We start from the raw sequence: 18,614 nt of genomic DNA on the forward strand, positions 1-18,614 counted from the left end.
TATATTACCGCTCTATTGGTAAATATACACTTATTATGATAAGAATTCATATTTATTATTTTTATGATATCTCGCGATCGTTTATTTATAAACTTATTGATGTCAACTATCATAAGTCTCTTTATTACTTCAAAAATTTCTATTATGAAAATTCTTAAAATTTTCTAAACCATGGTCGGCAACAGACCTTAAGCTTTCTCACATAATAGAATATAAGGCATATCTCTTCTCTATATTCATTTATCATTTAGCACATAATAGAATATAAGGCATATCTCTTCTTTATATTCATTTATCATTTAGCACATAATAGAATATAAGGTATATCTCTTCTCTATATTCCTTTGTCATTTAGCACATAATAGAATATAAGGCATATCTCCTCTTAATATTCTAGTGCTTTCCTCCATTAGGTATTCAACCTAAAATATATCGTATCATCTTTACTTAATAATTCTTGTTTAAGTTTAGAAATTCTTAAAATTTCTAGTTCACTTAAACTAATTTTCTTAAAATTCTGAAGTAACTTAATATCTTAGAATACTAGGGTTTATCACTACCCAATCCCCTACTTAAATATTTCCTATGGTTTGTATCCATATACTTATTATGAATCAACTCATATATTGAGCTTCCAACAGTTTAAGTCTAAATATCAATCCACGATATTTAGTTCACTTAAACCATTGCTCTGATACCATGATTGAAAGATCCCAACTTTCGTATTTATGAAAGACCCAAACTTTCATACTATTTCAAAAGATTTCTTAAGTTACTTCCTCAAAACATGCTACATGCATATTTATAAAACAATATTTTATATTGATAAAGTGATTACAAAGGATTGGATACAAACCGACTAAGTTTTATTACAATTTCATGACTACCCAGGAATCTACTATTCATATACATACATGGACTTTAAAAATACAGAGAAATATTATTAACTATTCTAAATCTTTCAGCAGTATAAAGCTATATTAGAATACTCATCACCTGCAATTATTAAATATTTAGATGAATAAGCGATAACGCTTAGTGAATTCAATAGATAGATACAATATAATCTTATGCCTTACATATACCAATATGACAGAAGCAGAAGGGAACAAGAACACATATGTGAAATCATGTGACAAGCGTTCATATCAATCAAAGACTTTATTTCAAGATATACTTTTCAATGAGACATAACGATTTCAATACTTGATATGCATCAATAAAGCTTTGGCCCAATTGGCACAGAAGATTTACAATTTCTGATTAACATTTAGGTAGATTTCAGGCTTATAGCCCTGTCTAACCATTTGTCAATACCATAGAATAGAGTTCATTCTCTTACGGAGTCATGATCTACATGGTCAGAGGCTTCATACCATTCCTATCAAACTTTATGCCAATGCCATAGAATAGAAGTCATTCTCTTACAGATACATACTCTACATGACCAGAGGCTACGTACCAGTACCAATGTGTATCTAAGTCCTTTCACTGATCACATGGTCAAAGATATTATAATTGCTATAAACATAGCGAATAAAATAACACGGGAGAATAACTCAAAATAATAACACTAAGAAGCACATAACACATATAACACATAACATACAATTGTTCCTATATATTGAACTCACCTTAAGTCAACCGGGGGTTAAAATAGTAATTTGGACAGCATTTCGGCTTTAAATATGTCTTTCTATGTTGAAAACCGGGAGCTTTATTGAAAACCGAGCTCTGCGAAGGTAGAGCTTCAAAACCGAAAAGATAAAATTTCTGGGCTTCTCGGGGGTCTCGGGACGTGTTTCGGGTGCTAAAATTGATTTCGGGGCTTCGGGAAAAGTCAAAATAGTGAATATATGGATTTAGGGGTGAAAATGGAAATTTTCTCATTTTAGCCGGAAGGGTTCGCACCCTCCTATTTATAGGCGAGGGTTCGGCCGAGAAGGTGACTCAGCGAGGACACGCGGCAAATGGGCAGGGCTCCAGCGAGGCTCAGACGGAAGGGTGACAGAGCTGCTTGCGAAACAGCTCGGTGGCATCAGCATCGAGGGGCAGGTGCGAAACGTGCGTCGGAAGACTACTGGTCGCGACATCGGCCGAATCCGGAAGCGGCACACATCGGACATGCGAGGGACCGACGCTCTGGACGAACCGAACCGTGACGCGTGTCGGACACGAGGCGAGATCTCGCGAGGCTAGTACTATTCATGCGAATTTCTCGGAAAATGTGCCCCAAACTTCTAAAATCCATAACTTTCGCATACGAGCTCCGTTTTTGACGTTCTTTATATGCACGCGTAGCTAAAATTACTCTATACAACTTTCGTTTAGACTTCGTCGGCTAATTTTGACTTTAATTTTAATATTATTATTTTTAACAGACCGGGACAGGAAAATCCGTTAAAAATTCATAACTTCTTCATCCGACATCTGTTTTCGTCAGACTTTTTACCGTTGTACTACATATGACGAGACTTTCGATTCTCGTTTAGGATGTATCGGTAAAATATTGCTCGATCTAAAATTCAAGTTTTTAGCTGTCTACTCTAAGCTGAAACTTCGAAAAATCATAACTTCCTCATACGAAGTCAGATTTTAGCGTTCTTTTTATCGAATTTCTCGATTTAACGAATACTACGACTTTCATTAATATTACTAAGGCTAAAAAATAGTTTATCAAAAACTTGCTTTTTACGTCATTCAACGACGTGCTGGTTTTGTCGCGGATCTTCGGTTGGTCATAACTTCTCCGTTGTAACTCGGATTTCGACGAGGTTTTCACCTACAAGTTTCTAACAAGATTCTATACAACATAAAACAATAAAATTTTACTTATTTAAAATTTTATATTTTCACTAAATTTCACTATTTGGTTTTTAATTGGAATCTCATAAGACTTCTAATAATTTCTGAGTGATTCTAAACATAGTTTTACTTCCTTTCTAGTAAAAACTAGCTGTTAGAACTCAACACTCAATTTTATTCACTTTTAATAATAACAATACACAATTTCAGAATGTGTATGTTACAGTTCTGTTTATGCTTATGTTTCTGTATTGAAGATGACGTCCCAAATGTTTTAAAATAAATAAAAATACATTTCTTCGGAAATGCTTTGATAATGAAATTATCATGTTTTTTTGGGAACAAATTCTGCAACGTTTTTATTAAAAGAGATACTCTGATTTTTATAAAGCATAAACAAAATCGGTCTTTTCTATCCGTGAAAATGGGCATGACACATAAAAAGGGACCAAAACTTCATAAAGACAAGATCTAAGCATACAAGGAGAAAGTTCCAAGCTTTATAACTCAATGAAGCTGGAAATGATGTGAGAAATCTGGATCTACAAGTTCTCCTTTAATCAAGGCTCCTTTTTTCACGCTCTTCTTCCTCAAATCTCACCAACATACACTAAAACACACACACAATATGGTCAAATCTCCTCAAGAGGGGCTAGGGTTTCGAAATGGGACTCAAATGGTAATGGAAGCTGAGAGATGAGAAGATCATGGGTCATTAAGTTGTTTAAATAGGGTCCAAACCCTAAATTTTAGGGTTTATCCCCTGCATGTGTATGCTCTACGTACAAGAAGTACGCCCCGCGTACTCACAGGATCTCTGAAATAGGCAAACTGCCCCGTGGGGACCAAATTTGCAAAAATATTTACATACGAAGGGTAAAAAATGAAAGTACCTTGAATCGGGTGTTACATTGGACCACATTCAACGGAGGATGTTAGTATATATTTGTGAACGGAAGCATAGGCGACGACACTAAGAATTCTAATGGTGGAAGAGGAAACCCTATCATTCTCTCAACCCTCTCAGATTCATATCTCTTTCTTCCTCTTCTGACCACCACCTTCATTCTCCACCTACGTTATGCATCTTAGGCCTCCATCCTCTTTGTCTTCATTGCTTGACCCACCCTTGCTAAAACAATTTAATGAAATAGACAAGACAACAAATATGATGGGTCACAACCTCATATGTGAATGGTGGTAGTGGTTTTTAGAGATAGATGTGGTAACTCCCCGATTCTTAGGTATTGATTTAAAGGAAAGTTTATTGGTTTTAAGATTTACTCGACGAGTTGGTTGCCCTACTCGTCGAGTAGCAGCAGGGTGGGATCGCGTATTTAGTGGCCTATTCACCGAGTCCATGAAGAAATCGATGAGTAGGAGCTAGCAAAAGAAACCCTAGATCTCAGGGTTTTGCACCCTATTTAAGTAAGCATAAGCCTTCTTTGGCCTCTTTATAGTCCTTTGAGAGCTCAAAAACCCTAATTCGTGTGGTGCTTCATCTTTGTGTGTCTTAAGCTTTAGAAATGAGGTTTTTGGAAAGGAAGAACTTGGAGGGCAAGAGACTAGGAGGAAGAAAGGCATGGGAATCAGAAATCTACCTCAGTTAGCATCATTTGGAGGTATCAAGTCATCACCTTTACTTCATTTTCCTTCTAGACTCATTTGGTTGAGATTTAGGGTTTTTGTGGTTTAATTGAGATGGTAGTGTGGAATATGAGCTAGATCTAAAGTTGTAACTTCAGATCTAGACCCTCCTTGGATTCTAGAGTCATAAAGCTCCGAGCTTGGTCATGTATGAAGCCTCCTTGAGTATGAAACCCCATTGTGAGCTTGGATTTGACATTAAGGGCCTTTTTAGCCATGCATGCACGTAAAGTTTGCAATTTTATGTGAAATAAATGCCTTAGAAGCTTGGATTTGTAATTTGTAGCCACTGTATGGATTAAAAGAGTCTGTATGGCTTAAGGACTAAAGGAACTCGACAAGTCGCAAGGTCGACTCGGCGAGTCATATGAAGATAGGCTTGGACCCGACGAGTTGGATGAACAACTCGGCGAGTCCGATGAAGATTGCCATAGAACTCGACGAGTTGTATAAACAACTCGGCGAGTCGGTTGAGGTTTCCCCAATTTATGTATGCGTGTGTAACCGTCGAGTTGCAAGAAGGAACCCGACGAGTGACCTTAGGGTTTTCGATCGTAAACCAAAGGACCTCGACGAGTCACTCCGGTGACTCGGCGAGTGGACAAGTACTTTAAGGAACTCGGAGAGTAGCCGAAGGTACTCGGCGAGTTAGGGTCAACATGGACTGATGGCCTTGACTGATGAATTTGACTTGGACCAGGGTTTGATTAGTTGGCTGTTTGGGTACCTTGAAAGCTTGGGAACTTATGGGTATGATTATATTATGGTAATAGGTGGTGGAGTTTTTGACAGTGATCCGAGGATTGGGGTTCATCTACCGAGTCGACATCTGCAAGGTGAGTTATCCTCATTATATCAATTAGGTCTACGGCACCAAGGCCGTCCCTTAAGTTGTTACTGTTATGATGTGCTACATGTGGTTATGATCTGTTACATCAGAATCAAGATAGACAGTATATTATGCTCTTATGATCCGTAGGGATTGGTATGTTAGTGACATGCTAGGTCGGTGCTCTAGTTAAGAGAGATTTATATGATTGTTGATCAGTGAGATAGTTATGTTTGATGTTTGTATATGCCAATATGTGATAGTTATGCGCACATGGTTATTTGCTTGTTGGCGGGGTTGAGGCGGTCCTACTTTGTGCTGAAGGCCAACATACCCTATGAGCAGTCCAGAGAGACTGTAGGCCCACGGGGCGGTCCAGTCATGCCGAAGGCTCGGGACAGATTCAAATGGACTGTAGGCCCTGCAGGGCGGTCCAGTCAGACCGATGGCCCAGTATGCATGTTGTTGATTGTCTGTTACTGGTATGGTATTATCAGCGTGGTATTAGTATTTTGGGGGTAGCTCACTAAGCCCTCGGGCTTACAGTTTTAAGTTTATTGTTTCAAGTACTTCAGGAGATCATGGCAAGGCAAAGGCATGACCGTACGGCTCCTCATCCTTTTGATATAGTTATTGGGACACTCTGATGAATAATGATTTGAAAACATTTTGTAAACAAATACTATTTGGTTTTATTTATGATTGAAAAGGTTTAAATTTGGCGTAAATTTTTTGGATGTGACAGATGTACCGAGAGGAAGGTAAGTGTATAATAGCCTACATGAATTTAATGGTTGAACACATGATGATGATGACAAATTGGGGTAAAGTATGTGGTGTTGGTGGTGCAATTATGGTTTGAGGAGGCAGGAAGAGGAGAAAGAGGCGACTCTGACACCAATAGTCATTATGGAGATGATTAGAAGATTATATGTCCACAAAAAAAAAAAAAAAAAAAAAAAAAAAAAAAAAAAACGGAAGCAGAGACTTTGGTTTTTTGGAGCGTTAATTTGAGGATGGGTTAGGGCAATCGATGGGGGAATGGAATCAACATATAGGTATGAGACATAAAGAGTGAACCAGAGAGAGACGGGAAGAACAAATTGGAGGTGGGAGTCGGGTGGCTTAGGTAAGGGTTTGTTAGTTTTTTTAATTTCAATAATTAAATTTAGTTTAAGAAAAAGATAAAAGAAATTTAGAAATGACAAATAAGTCAACTTATGTAGTTCACAGACTATTTATGTAAGTTTTAGACATGCAAGTTTAGAAACCATAAGAATCATTCGGGTTTAATACACACGTGGGGTCAGAGGCCGGGAGTTCAATCCCTGCAAAACCCAATTTGGGTGTCTGTTAAACTTGTGTCGCGTGTGGGGAAAATTTCCCTGGAAACCCCAATGGAGGCTAGATTTGCCCTGTAAATGAGCTCGAACCCGGAGTGCTCGTTGAAATATACGAGTAGGCTTCCGTTTAATCATTTTCCGTTTCCAAAAAAAATAAGAATGATTCGTATTAAAAAATTTGACAATGAGTGAAGTTATGAATTTTGATAAACCCTAAATAGTAAATTCATAATTGTATTATAACACCACCTTTCATTCTACAACATTTTGATATTATTTTTCACACTTTACTTTGAAAATATTTAAAAGTATACCATTTTAGTTTAAAATTAAAGCACTGTATATTTTAAATTTTATATTAAGACGTCACACTATGAAAAATCAACCTTATTACAATAATGCAAAATGCTTTATATTTGAATAATATTGTTATAACTGGGTAGAATGTTTAGAATTCAAAATCCAAATAATAATAATAACAATAATAATAATAATAATAAATTGCCGTTATACTTAAAAAGTTTTTGTTAACACGTCGTGCTTTCATAAATTTACATGGTTATAGTAATGGAAAGTGCATTATATTTGAATAATAATGTTATAATTATGGTATAGTTATGTAAGTTGTTCAAACTACAAAATTATTTAAAATCACATTTTTCTGCTATAAAATTTATATTAAAACATTATACTTTTGAAAAATCTACTTATAGCAATGGAAATATTGTGTATTTGAATAATGTAGCTATTATTAGGCAGATTGCTAGCCATAATAGAAACAATGAAATAACATTAATCAATAATTCAATATATTGATGGCTGTAAATGTTCCTCACATCTCAAGTTCGTATCGTTTAAATAGGCACCAAGGTGACAACCCTCATCTACACCAACCATCTTTGTTATTTTGCGTAGTCTTTCAAACCATATAAACGACACTACATCTCCAATGTCGTGCTAACAAAAAGCAAAACCTCGATATCGTGCCAGCTATATTTGTGGGTGCTTAACAAACTAATACATTGAACCTACTCTATCAGTGCTCCCTTGTAAATTCCAATTCATGCCTTTCAACGAGTTGCACAAATATGCAGAAAATGACAACCACTAAAATAAAACAAAAATTGCAAACACAGAACTTTATAATTCAAAACTCTACTTTTCATGCACATACTTATGCAACTCTCAAAGCTATTGTGATGAATCCCAAGCTAGGACCAAATCCAAAGATTAGATCAAGCAAGAAGAGATGTCATCATGGATAACAATCTGAGAGTACGTAAGAAACAAGATCACTTACTTTCAACAATATGTGATTTTATAAAATTTTAATGTCATATAGAAAGACCTCCGACACTGACATTGTGGAATAGTTTTGATGAAAAAGAAGGTTATATGCTGGAAAACATAACCGACTCTGGGCCAATGATATCTACATCTTACATTCATAGTCAATTGTACCGATTTATATAAAAAAAATGACATAAATTGGAATTGAGGGTATCCATAAATAAGATTTGTGAAAAAATATTCATTATAGTGGAGACAACTTAAACTCTTTAGTTTATTAAGTTAACAGTAAGGTAATGTGACACCAGAAATCTTAATTAAAAACTTTTTCTATTTTGGATGCTTTTAGATTTCTAATGAAATAATTTAATGCATCACATGATGGAATCTCGCATGCGGTTGATTTTTATTACTTATTACTTACCGATACTCGCTAATCAAGCACAATGAAATGATAAAATCTCACATGCAATTTCATATGATTTTGTCAATAATCAGAAACCAGACATTTCCCAATATTATCACATGTTAATTTATTATGAAAAAAAAAAATCATTCATTAGATTGCAAAAAAGGTTAAGTATATAGTTAGTAGTTGATGGTCGGAATCGTTTTTTAAGACCAAAATGGTATAGCTTTATTTGCATAAGTCTCGATTAAATTATTTTAACAGTTGTAAAAAAGTACATATATACATAAGAACATTTGTAAAGATTTTAAACTTTCATAAAAGTAAAATACAAAAAGGGACATATGAACACTATACATGTACACATTGCGGACCCATACATATATAGTCTGTCAGTGTCAACATTCCTGGCTGCAATCAAGTGGGTTAATAACTACTGATCACTCTGTAAATTCTCTACGTATGTATGGGTTCTTCAGTTCTTTAACAATTGACATTGAAAGATCCGTGGTTGTGTCAGAACATGCATCATTCATTGATGGTAATAATCTACTCTGTAAAAACCTAATGTCAAGTTCCTTTTCGGGTTTGTATCACATTTTCCGTTTTCCTGGCGTAATTGGGATGTGAAAATGTTCAATTGTTGAATAAATTATCGATCTTTTTTATGTTTGGCTGACTCGTTTCTGTCAAAAAGATTCATAAGATTATGTAGTCGCCAAGTGTTTGATAAAATGCCTAGCTGGTTTCAGTGTGAAGCATACGAAATTCTCTAACGGGTTGCAAAAATCATTGTCTAACCGGTTGCAAAAACAAGGTATTAATGAGAAAGTATCGGTTAGCTGGTGGAGATATTGCATTCACATGCTAGGTAAGCTACATGTATAATGCTTGGTTATATTGTCCGCCAACTGTTTGATATAATGCCTAGCTAGTTAATTTCAATTCTGTGTAAAACTTTACATAACTGTGTAATGGCTTAATGGGTTGTTAAAATAATCTAGTTACTCATGTCCATTGTCATTGAGAAATAAGAAAGGAAAATCAAGGTATTAATGAGAAAGTTTGGTTAGTTGGTGGAGATATTGCTTTCACATGCTTAGTAAGCTTAAAAATATGTGGTGTAGTTGAGAGATCATTAAATGATCGACAATGGGCTGGCGTAGCCTTTTTGTTTAATCTTACTAAGAGAGTGTGTGGGTCCCTTAGCTTCATGTGAGCTTCTTTACTACTGTGGGTTGTAACTTATAAGCTCTCTCATGCATTATATATATAAGAGCAACTTACTGAAGTATAGTCACTCGAACACAAGGCTTTTTAGAAAGCTAGTTCACTTCATTTTATGTGTTCTCATTGAGACTCTTAAGTCTTTTTTCTCGATGAGGGGGTCTTTTCTTTTGCTTTTTTTATTGGTTTCTGGGTGTTTGTGTTATGGTAATGCCAAGAATGTAGAGGTTGTTGGTATTGGAGAATGTGCTGATTGTAAAGAGAATAACATCGACACAATCCATGCAGTGTCAGGTACTTTGTCTTTTAAGTCTTATCCCATGCATTTTGTTCCAATCTCAAACATTCCATACGAAATAAATCAAATCGTAAAATGAGACATTTAAAAAATATTACAGCTAACTAAAAATATTTGTTGGTCCTAGTTACTATCATTGTTTTTTCATATGATAACAATTGACACATAACTGATTTTTAACGTGAAAACTTTTTTAAAAAAAAAAGTAGGAACGTGAATTACTTTTATTGATTAATTTATTTCCATTAATTCAGGGCTAAAAGTGACAATTGACTGCAAGCTTCAAGATGGTAAGTTCAAAACAAGAGGGGTTGGAAAGTTAAACGAAGAAGGACACTTCAAGATCTCTCTTCCTCAAGAAATCTTAAAAGATGAAAAGTTGGGTGAAGAATGCTACGTACAACTCCACAATGCAGCAAATGCACCTTGTGCAATTCACAGTGGATTAGAAGCTTCTAAAATTAGTTTCCTCTCAAAGTCCGATAAAACACACACATTCGGACCCAACGGAAAACTTAAATTCTCATCGGCGGTTTGCACCTCCGCTTTCTTTTGGCCGGGATACAAACACCCGTCTATCCCAAAACCGTCGTTCCCAAAAGAACACCCTTGGTTAAAGAAATTCGGCCACATTTTCAAAAAACCATGTCCGCCGCTTCCACCAAAGATCCTCCCTCCTGTCCCCACAATACCCATCAAAAAGCCATGTCCGCCACCGGTTCCCGTCTACAAACCAACACCTAAGCCGGAGCCACCGGTTTACAAACCAGAACCCAAGCCAACACCGCCGGTTTACAAACCAGAGCCAAAGCCTACGCCGCCTGTTTACAAGCCAAAGCCAACGCCGCCTGTTTACAAGCCAAAGCCGACGCCGCCGGTCTACAAGCCTGAGCCAAAGCCAACGCCGCCGGTATACAAGCCTGAGCCGAAGCCAACGCCGCCAGTATACAAGCCTGAGCCAAAGCCAATGCCGCCGGTATACAAGCCGGAGCCGAAGCCTACGCCGCCGGTATATAAGCCGCATCCAAAAATCTTGCCACCGATGGTTCCGATTTATAAGCCGCATCCAAAAATCTTGCCGCCGCCAATTCCGATTTACAAGCCGCATCCGAAAATATTGCCGCCAATGATTCCGATTTACAAGCCGCATCCGAAAATATTGCCACCAATGATTCCGATTTACAAGCCGCATCCAAAAATCTTGCCGCCGTTTTATAAGAAACCATGCCCACCATTTGCAGTGCCGAAGCTTCCGCCGCTACCCACCTTTCCACCGAAACATTTCCATCATCCTCTCATACCGGTGCCACCTCATAATTAAACTCTCATATTTAAATTATTTAAATGCTGTAAGTTTTTATATATGCATGTAGGATTATTAAGTACCGACGTTTCAAGAAAGTAATAAAGATTCGAAGGTGGATGATAGGAGTATCGAGTGATTAAAGGGTAGATGATGTGAAGATTTGGTGTGTGAGTTCGAGGTGTTTATGGAGTTTGGATATTTATTTTGTTGTATTTATATATTTATTATAATAAATATTTGTATTTGTTACGATCAAAGAAGTCTCGTTTGTTCTGAACTTGTAGTTTGCATCGTGTTTTCTTCGTTTAAGGTTTTTAGTGTGGTGCCTATGAATTTCTTTAAGGGATAATGACTTGAAAGGGTAACAAACTTTCGATTTTTGTCACATTTAGTCACTAAACTTTTTTTCGTTATCTATTTGCTATTGAACTATTGAAACTGTTCACATTTTACCCTTATGACCGGCTGTTGCCGGTCATAAGGGTAAAATGTGAACAGTTTCAATAGTTCAATGGCAAACAGATAACGAAAAAAGGTTTAGTGACTAAATATGAATACATCACATATTCATCATCATCTATTTACCTAATCATCACCACCTTTCTATCATCACCTATCTCTCATCATTTTATTTCATCACACACCAACTATTTCATCTACCCATGTTTCATCCGCAACATATTTGTAGATATAAAATAAATATACCATTTAAATCTTTTAAAACATGTATAAAATCGTTCATCCAGTATAGACAGCAAGTATTCAAATAATATACACACATAGCACGTAATTGATATAAAATAATTCATATCTATGTGTAAGATTAAAGTAATTATATATACCATAAATGATTCCTAACTTTGAACCCCAAGGTTTACTCTACTAAAGCTTCATATTCTCGGCTCTTTGAACCTAGAAGGGTCCACATCTATCACACCAAAAAGCTCAAGATAGCTCTTCCTCTCACTCTACACACTCAAGCTCGCTAGGGTTCTCACTTATGGGAAAGGTAGTCACAATTGAAGGCCATAAATGCCTTTAAATTTGGCTCGAGCCCAAAGATTTAGGGTTTCTGCCAATAGCGCGAACTTGTCGAGTCGTCTCACCGACTCGTCGAGTCCATTCATTAATTTGAGTCATCAGTCGCGACCTTACTCGACGAGTTGAGGCGTCAACTCGTCGAGTCTCTCTTCTTAACTCAAAAGAAAAATACTTAAGTGATGATACCTGGAAATCCGGATGTTACATTTTATTTTTTTATTTCATAGATTTCTTCATCAACAAATGTTGTTACAATTAAACAAAAATAAATAATTTTGCTAAAACATAATACAATAGGAAGTTTGTTCACATTTAGTCATTGAACTTTTTAGAGGGAAATGAACTTTCGATTTTGTTCACATTTAGTCACTAAACTTTTTTTCATTATCTATTTGCCACTAAATTATTGATATTGTTCACATTTTACCCTTATGACCGGTAACAGCCGGTCATAAGGGTAAAATGTGAACAGTTTCAATAGTTCAATGGCAAATAGATTACGAAAAAAAGTTTAGTGACTAAATGTGACAAAAGTCAAAAGTTCGTTACCCTTTCAAGTCATTATCCTTTTCTTTAATATTTGATGAAGCCATTTAATGCTTAAGTTTATATAATGGTATTTAATGAATAAGTTTATATAAGAGAAAATTATAAGTATAGTTTTTTTTTTTTTTTTTTGTGCAGAAAATAACCAAAAAATTAAAATTACAAAAATATATACTAAAATCACAGATGCACCAGGGTTATCTGTGATTTCGCCTAGCTATCTGGGAATGTACAATCACTTAAAGTATGGGCGTGTATTGGAAGTTGTACGTTTGCAGATGGACCCCATCCATCTACGACAATCTGCAATTTTTGTTTTTTTCAAAATATAAATTCTTTAATTTTTTTAGAACCTTCATTTTTCTTGATTTTTGTTTGGAAAACTCTCTCAAATCTATGAGAGGAAGCAATGGACAATCGTATGTACTTTTCCGAAAACATGGTAAGATTTTTACTCTTTTTGTGTTATAATCATCATTTATCATGTTTAGGGTATGTTTGTTTACGACTTATCCGGAAAAAGAATGAAAAAAGCGTAAATCAATGGTGCTGTTGTAGTGGAATTCTATTTGAGTAATTGATTAAGAACAAGAACAATCAATGTAATGAACTTAGAAAGTAAATAAGACTTTGAAGTTTGTATTACTCTCAATAAGCTCGATTACAAAAACACATAACGAAGTGGGAAAACTCGTATCTATAAATCTAAGTATGGTCCCTATTTACAGGGATACAGAGAGTACAAAAAATGCTAAGTCTAAGACTATTAAGCTTCGCATGAAAGTGACTTAGCAAATATATTACATACGAAATTGACAATAGACAATTCGACTCTTTACAAGATTTCGACCCCTTACAATCTCCCCCTTTGTAAACGAGTCGAACTACTCAGTTTGTAAGAATTGAATTTGAGTAGCGATGTGCATCATCCTTCGTATCTCCGAGTACCATGTTAAAACCTTTCTTAACTCCTTTTTGTCACCTTCATTGTTTTTCGTGCAATTGTTCTTACGAACTATAAAGTTCGTATATTGCGACGTTGTATACCTTTCGATCTCAGCAATTTGAAATAGAAACCTTTTAGCCTTCCCTTTTGTATCCTTCCCAGCAAAAACTAAACCAAATGGTTTCAAACATATCTCTCCATCCGCATACTTCTTTAACTCAGCTTGTGACTTCGAAGGATCCATAGCTACTTCCACCTTCCTTCCAAGACTCGAAGCCAACTCTTCGTCAGTTAATGCCAAGCAGTCATAGTAATTATCAATGAATATTTTGACATGTGCTAGACCAATTCGTAAAAAGATTTGGATCTGTTTCCTTGAGCTGAGTTTCTACCATATCTTTTAAAAGCAATGCAACTTGAATAAGATCATTCAAGTTCATTAAAGGGAAGTCTACAATGCTGGAGTCGACTGATTTGTTGTTTGTACGAACAACAAAATACCTGAAATTTTGTATCATGTTTTCGAACATAACATCCTTCTTAATATCAGTAACTTTCTTGATCTTGATCAGGGACCACACTTCATCTTGATCTTTTCCAAGTACAACATGAAAACGAATTTACATGTGTGTATAATCATCTGGGTTCTTGAACTTCTCACTGACTTTGTATTGTGCAGTGATAAACATCATTTCATTTATCGGAAAGTCCAACTAACTAAAATCCGTGTTAGCAATCGAATAACTCTTTCTCGGTTTCTTCTCAAAAGCATACATATGATTGAATGCAACTCTCGATTCGATTGATTCATACGAATATAGCTTCTTGGGATCACCTTTGTCCATACCAGGTGGATCATTTTCCCTTAGCCTCAAAATACTTTGGATATGTCTCTGAAGTTCGATTTCAGCCTCAAGTTCTGCTTTCTTTTCTTCTTTTAACTTTTTGATTAAAACACCTTTCCCTCTATCTTTCAAATCAAGATTCGGTTTTGTAGAACTTGAACCAACCCCCTCTGTAGCTGAACCAATCACAATCCATTTCGGTTTCATAATCGGTTTTGTGGTTATGACAGTTGTTGAGATTGGGTCTAACTTTATTGGGATTGACATAGGAATTTATGTAGAAATCACCTTTCCAACAACTTTCGAATCCTCGGTTGTCTTCTTCTCACCTTCTCCCTTTTTATTTGCATTTGTCCCTTTGCTCACTTTCGTTTCTCCCCCTTGCACCCCTGTGACAACTGGTCGGGAATTCTGTGGCAACATTTGAGCAAACTTTGATATGGGAGAAATAGCCTTCTGAATGACTTGATCAAGCACATTCAACTTCTGAGTAAGAAACTCAGAAGTTAAAAAGGACTGTTTAGCAGGTTTTGATACAACTGTTTTCAAGTCAGCAAGTAACTCTACCAACTTCGCAAACTGATCCTTGTCGTCAGTTGCTTTGGATTCGTACTGTAGCACAATATCTTGAAAAGTCTTGATAAAATTTGTAACTACCTCAACAATGATATTGACCTTCTCTTAAATTGAATTGTACCAAAAATACAGATTATTAATCTCCTGAGAAACTTCCTTCTTCAACTCTTCCAGTTTCAAGTTGACGTTTCTAGAACCTTTTTAACATCTTTTACGAAAATAACATGACGTTCCTTCACAATAGATTTCAATCCTTTCAAAGCTCCTTCAAAGTTCCCTCCTTGAGTCCTTATTCGATTTTCATTATTATGATTAGATTCATCTATCTTTTCAAGAAGTCTTCGTTCAACAGCTTTTATCATAACATCTACTTCAATACCCGAAAGTGAGTGTTTTGCTCCAGAATCAGCTTGGGACTGAAGAATAGAATTTAACTTCCTATTCAAGATTTTAAACTGCTTTCCTAACATTAACATATGATCATGAATCTCCACCTCTTCCAAATCAAAATGCAATTCGTCAAAAGTTCCTCTGAAACCTCCGCCTTCTGTTTCATCATTGGGATGAGGTTTGGGTGTTTCTATGGATTGGGATGAAAAAAAAGTAGTAATAGGCTATTGAAGGGTAGTGTTGAACAATAGAGATGAAGTAGAAGTAGATATGGGTTGAATGATTAGTGGTAATGAACCAAACGAAGTAGAACTAATGGGTGGTAATGAAGAAGAAAGAATATTAGGTTGTGAAATATCAACACTCATTGTAACATTTGCTCCCGTATCAGATACGTTAGCAATGATGTTAGAAATAGGAACCTCCTCGTGAATTGACTTGGTTACCACTATTTCGAGTGGAATAATTGATGTAGGTGAAATGGTAGAAGCATCCGAAACTAAAGAAGTTATGGGAGTAGAAGTTACCATAGGAAGAGTCGAAACCAAAGGAGTATCAGGAACAACTTCGTTCTCCGAGGAATCGTCTCTTATTACACTTTTTCACTTGATCCGTTTTGTTGTGATATGCTTCGCAACATCTTTAGCACGTCTCTTTTTGGACAATGGAGAAACATAAGTAGGAATTTCACAGATTACAACACCTTTGCGATTAACTCGAGTCTTACGAACCGTATGAGGTTCATCAGATGAAGTTCGTTTAAAGGATAGTTTGCAAATTTGTTTAAGAACTCCTAATTTTGAAGGAACAACTTCCTTTGAAGGTTGATCTTTAGTTTCTTCTACCTTCTTCTTATCATTACCCTTGACTTCCTTGGGTAAAGATTTCGACTTTGGATCTTGAACTTCATCACCATCAGATTCTTCTTATTCGATGGCTTTGAAGATCCTGCTTCGACTTCAAGTAATACCCCAGTTGCCACATCTGGGTTTACATTCTTCAGATACCTCACAAGAATCTTGTGAGTAGGATTCACCTTCTTGAGCATTGCATCAAGAATGTGTGCAACACTTGTAAATATATTCTCATCGTCTACAACTGTCTTTGGAAACTGATACATCGTGAATTCAGCAGTATCCTCACCCTCAGGGACTTGAATTCCCTCTTTCTCATGTACTTTTTCCATGATCAAACTCCAATATCTGGCACAAGAAATCCCCTTAGCCACACTTGTTGTTACCAAACTTTTCGTGAACTCCTCCAACAATTGAGTAGCATAGTCCACACTCAAGTCGTAATATAACCCCATTACCATTGCATAGACCTCTAGTCTTCCCTTGTAAAGACCCACACTTATGCCTGTTAAACATTGGAGGAAAATTCCAAACAAGAAATTCTAGATACAGGGAAGTGCAGACTTTTTGAAATCGCTTATCTTTTCGAGTGGTGATTGGTGACCCATCTCATTGAACATACGTATGATTTGAGGGTTTGTAGGTTTGAAGAATGGTGGTGAATTGGGAATCTCCAAAAATTTAGAAAACATCTTCTTGGTGAGACGAATACGTTTCTCATTCACCAAATTAAAGGGAATAACATATGTGGCTTTGTTGTATGTTGCAGTAGAAGCAGCCATTGATAACCAAGATATTGGGATTGCGAAGGAGTTGAACATCGTAGTAGCCAAAACAGATATCTTCAAGACAACGATCAGCATTTTGAGTTCTTATGGATACAACGATACATTAGATTCAACCTGATAGTTTGTACTTTGAATCTTCATCATCAGTTGAGTAACAACCTCTTCAGTGTTTGAAGTTAAAGCAGCAACCATTGTTGAGTGGTTTGAAAGCTTTGAGAGAATTAGGGATTTTTCAAATTTTCAGGAATCTTGAACGCGTAATGAGCAATTGAAAAGAAATTGCCTTTTATATGTAACTCTAATAGAAGATGATCCGTTTTTCATTATGTTCATGTCGCGTCTCGCCTTGAATTACGTGCTTGTAGCCGCTTTTTTAGCCATGTCAGATAAAGTTCCTTGAAACGAGGACAAAGTTGCCAAACAGTTACTTTTAGACTGTTCGTGAGTACTTGTGGATAAGATCTAACCCTTCGGATTGGAGGTTGGGCTCTTTCGTTTTGGGGATTTGAAACGAAGTCATTTGCCATTCTTGTGAAATCTTCAGCCTAAGTTGGTATTACTTAGAACCTCAAGGATTTCGTGAGTGCAGTGATTCAATGAAAAGAGATAAAAAGCAATTAAAAAAAAATAGATATGTGATGTCAAATGATTTGACACGAAAGTAGCTAAACCCCGGGCAAAGGTTGCTTCGTTAACTATCAAGAGAGATAACTAACAGCTCGTGTATTTTCCTGTGAATTACAATCGAATACTTATAGAAAAGTATCGAAGGGCTTCTTTTCAAAGGCTTAATGGGTGGTATACAAATTTCATTACATATCAGCCTAAACATAAGGTGAGTAATTGTAATCGAAATTACTTGTTTGACCAGTGTAGTCAGTGACAAGTGGATGTGAAAATTTTGTTAAAGTGACTAAAGACAAGAATTGATACTCACAAGGAAATCACATTCAAAGAAAAATATTTAAACTAGATTTTGTTGGGAAACAAATGTCATGGGCTTCGAACATTCGATCAAAACCACTCATACGAAAAAATGTGATTTAGAGTATACAAAACGTTGGTACAAAAACAAGTGTTTCGTAAGAATCTGGAACGAAGCCCCCGTCAATTCCTGAATAAGTTCGTTTATTTGGGTTTTACTTGCATCACAGTCTCATGATTTAAGATCATTAACACAGATTTTTGACATGTTTAAGTCACGATTAGTTTGATGAATGACCTCTTGAACATGTGTCTTTGTGTGTGAAATGTGTTAATAAATTTATTTGTATTGTACCAATAACGAATTCAATGACGACACCAAATTGAGCGTTGTATCAGGAATCCGTCCAACAACAGGAAAAATAACTGGATCATCGATAACAAACTTGGGAATGTGAAGATGTGAGAATCGAGAAACCTCAACATTTTTAAGAACTTGAATACATGCTTGACTGTCAACTTCATGTAAAATGAGACTCCAAAATCGAAC

The 18,614-nt window shown here is 36.0% G+C and overlaps 1 protein-coding gene across 1 annotated transcript; it reads left to right on the forward strand.

Moving 5' to 3' along the window:
• Positions 1-9,604: 9,604 nt before the first annotated feature.
• On the forward strand, positions 9,605-11,237 carry PRP4 (proline-rich protein 4). The gene is made up of 2 exons (XM_078990843.1): positions 9,605-9,844; positions 10,103-11,237. The coding sequence occupies exons 1-2, from the start codon at positions 9,703-9,705 to the stop codon at positions 11,167-11,169; spliced, it is 1,209 nt and encodes a 402-aa protein (XP_078846969.1). The 5' UTR covers positions 9,605-9,702; the 3' UTR covers positions 11,170-11,237.
• The last annotated feature ends 7,377 nt before the right edge of the window (positions 11,238-18,614 follow it).

This window comes from Lactuca saligna, chromosome 4 (genome assembly GCF_052625555.1).
Source record: "Lactuca saligna cultivar CGN05327 chromosome 4, ASM5262555v1, whole genome shotgun sequence".
Classification (NCBI taxonomy): Eukaryota; Viridiplantae; Streptophyta; class Magnoliopsida; order Asterales; family Asteraceae; genus Lactuca; species Lactuca saligna.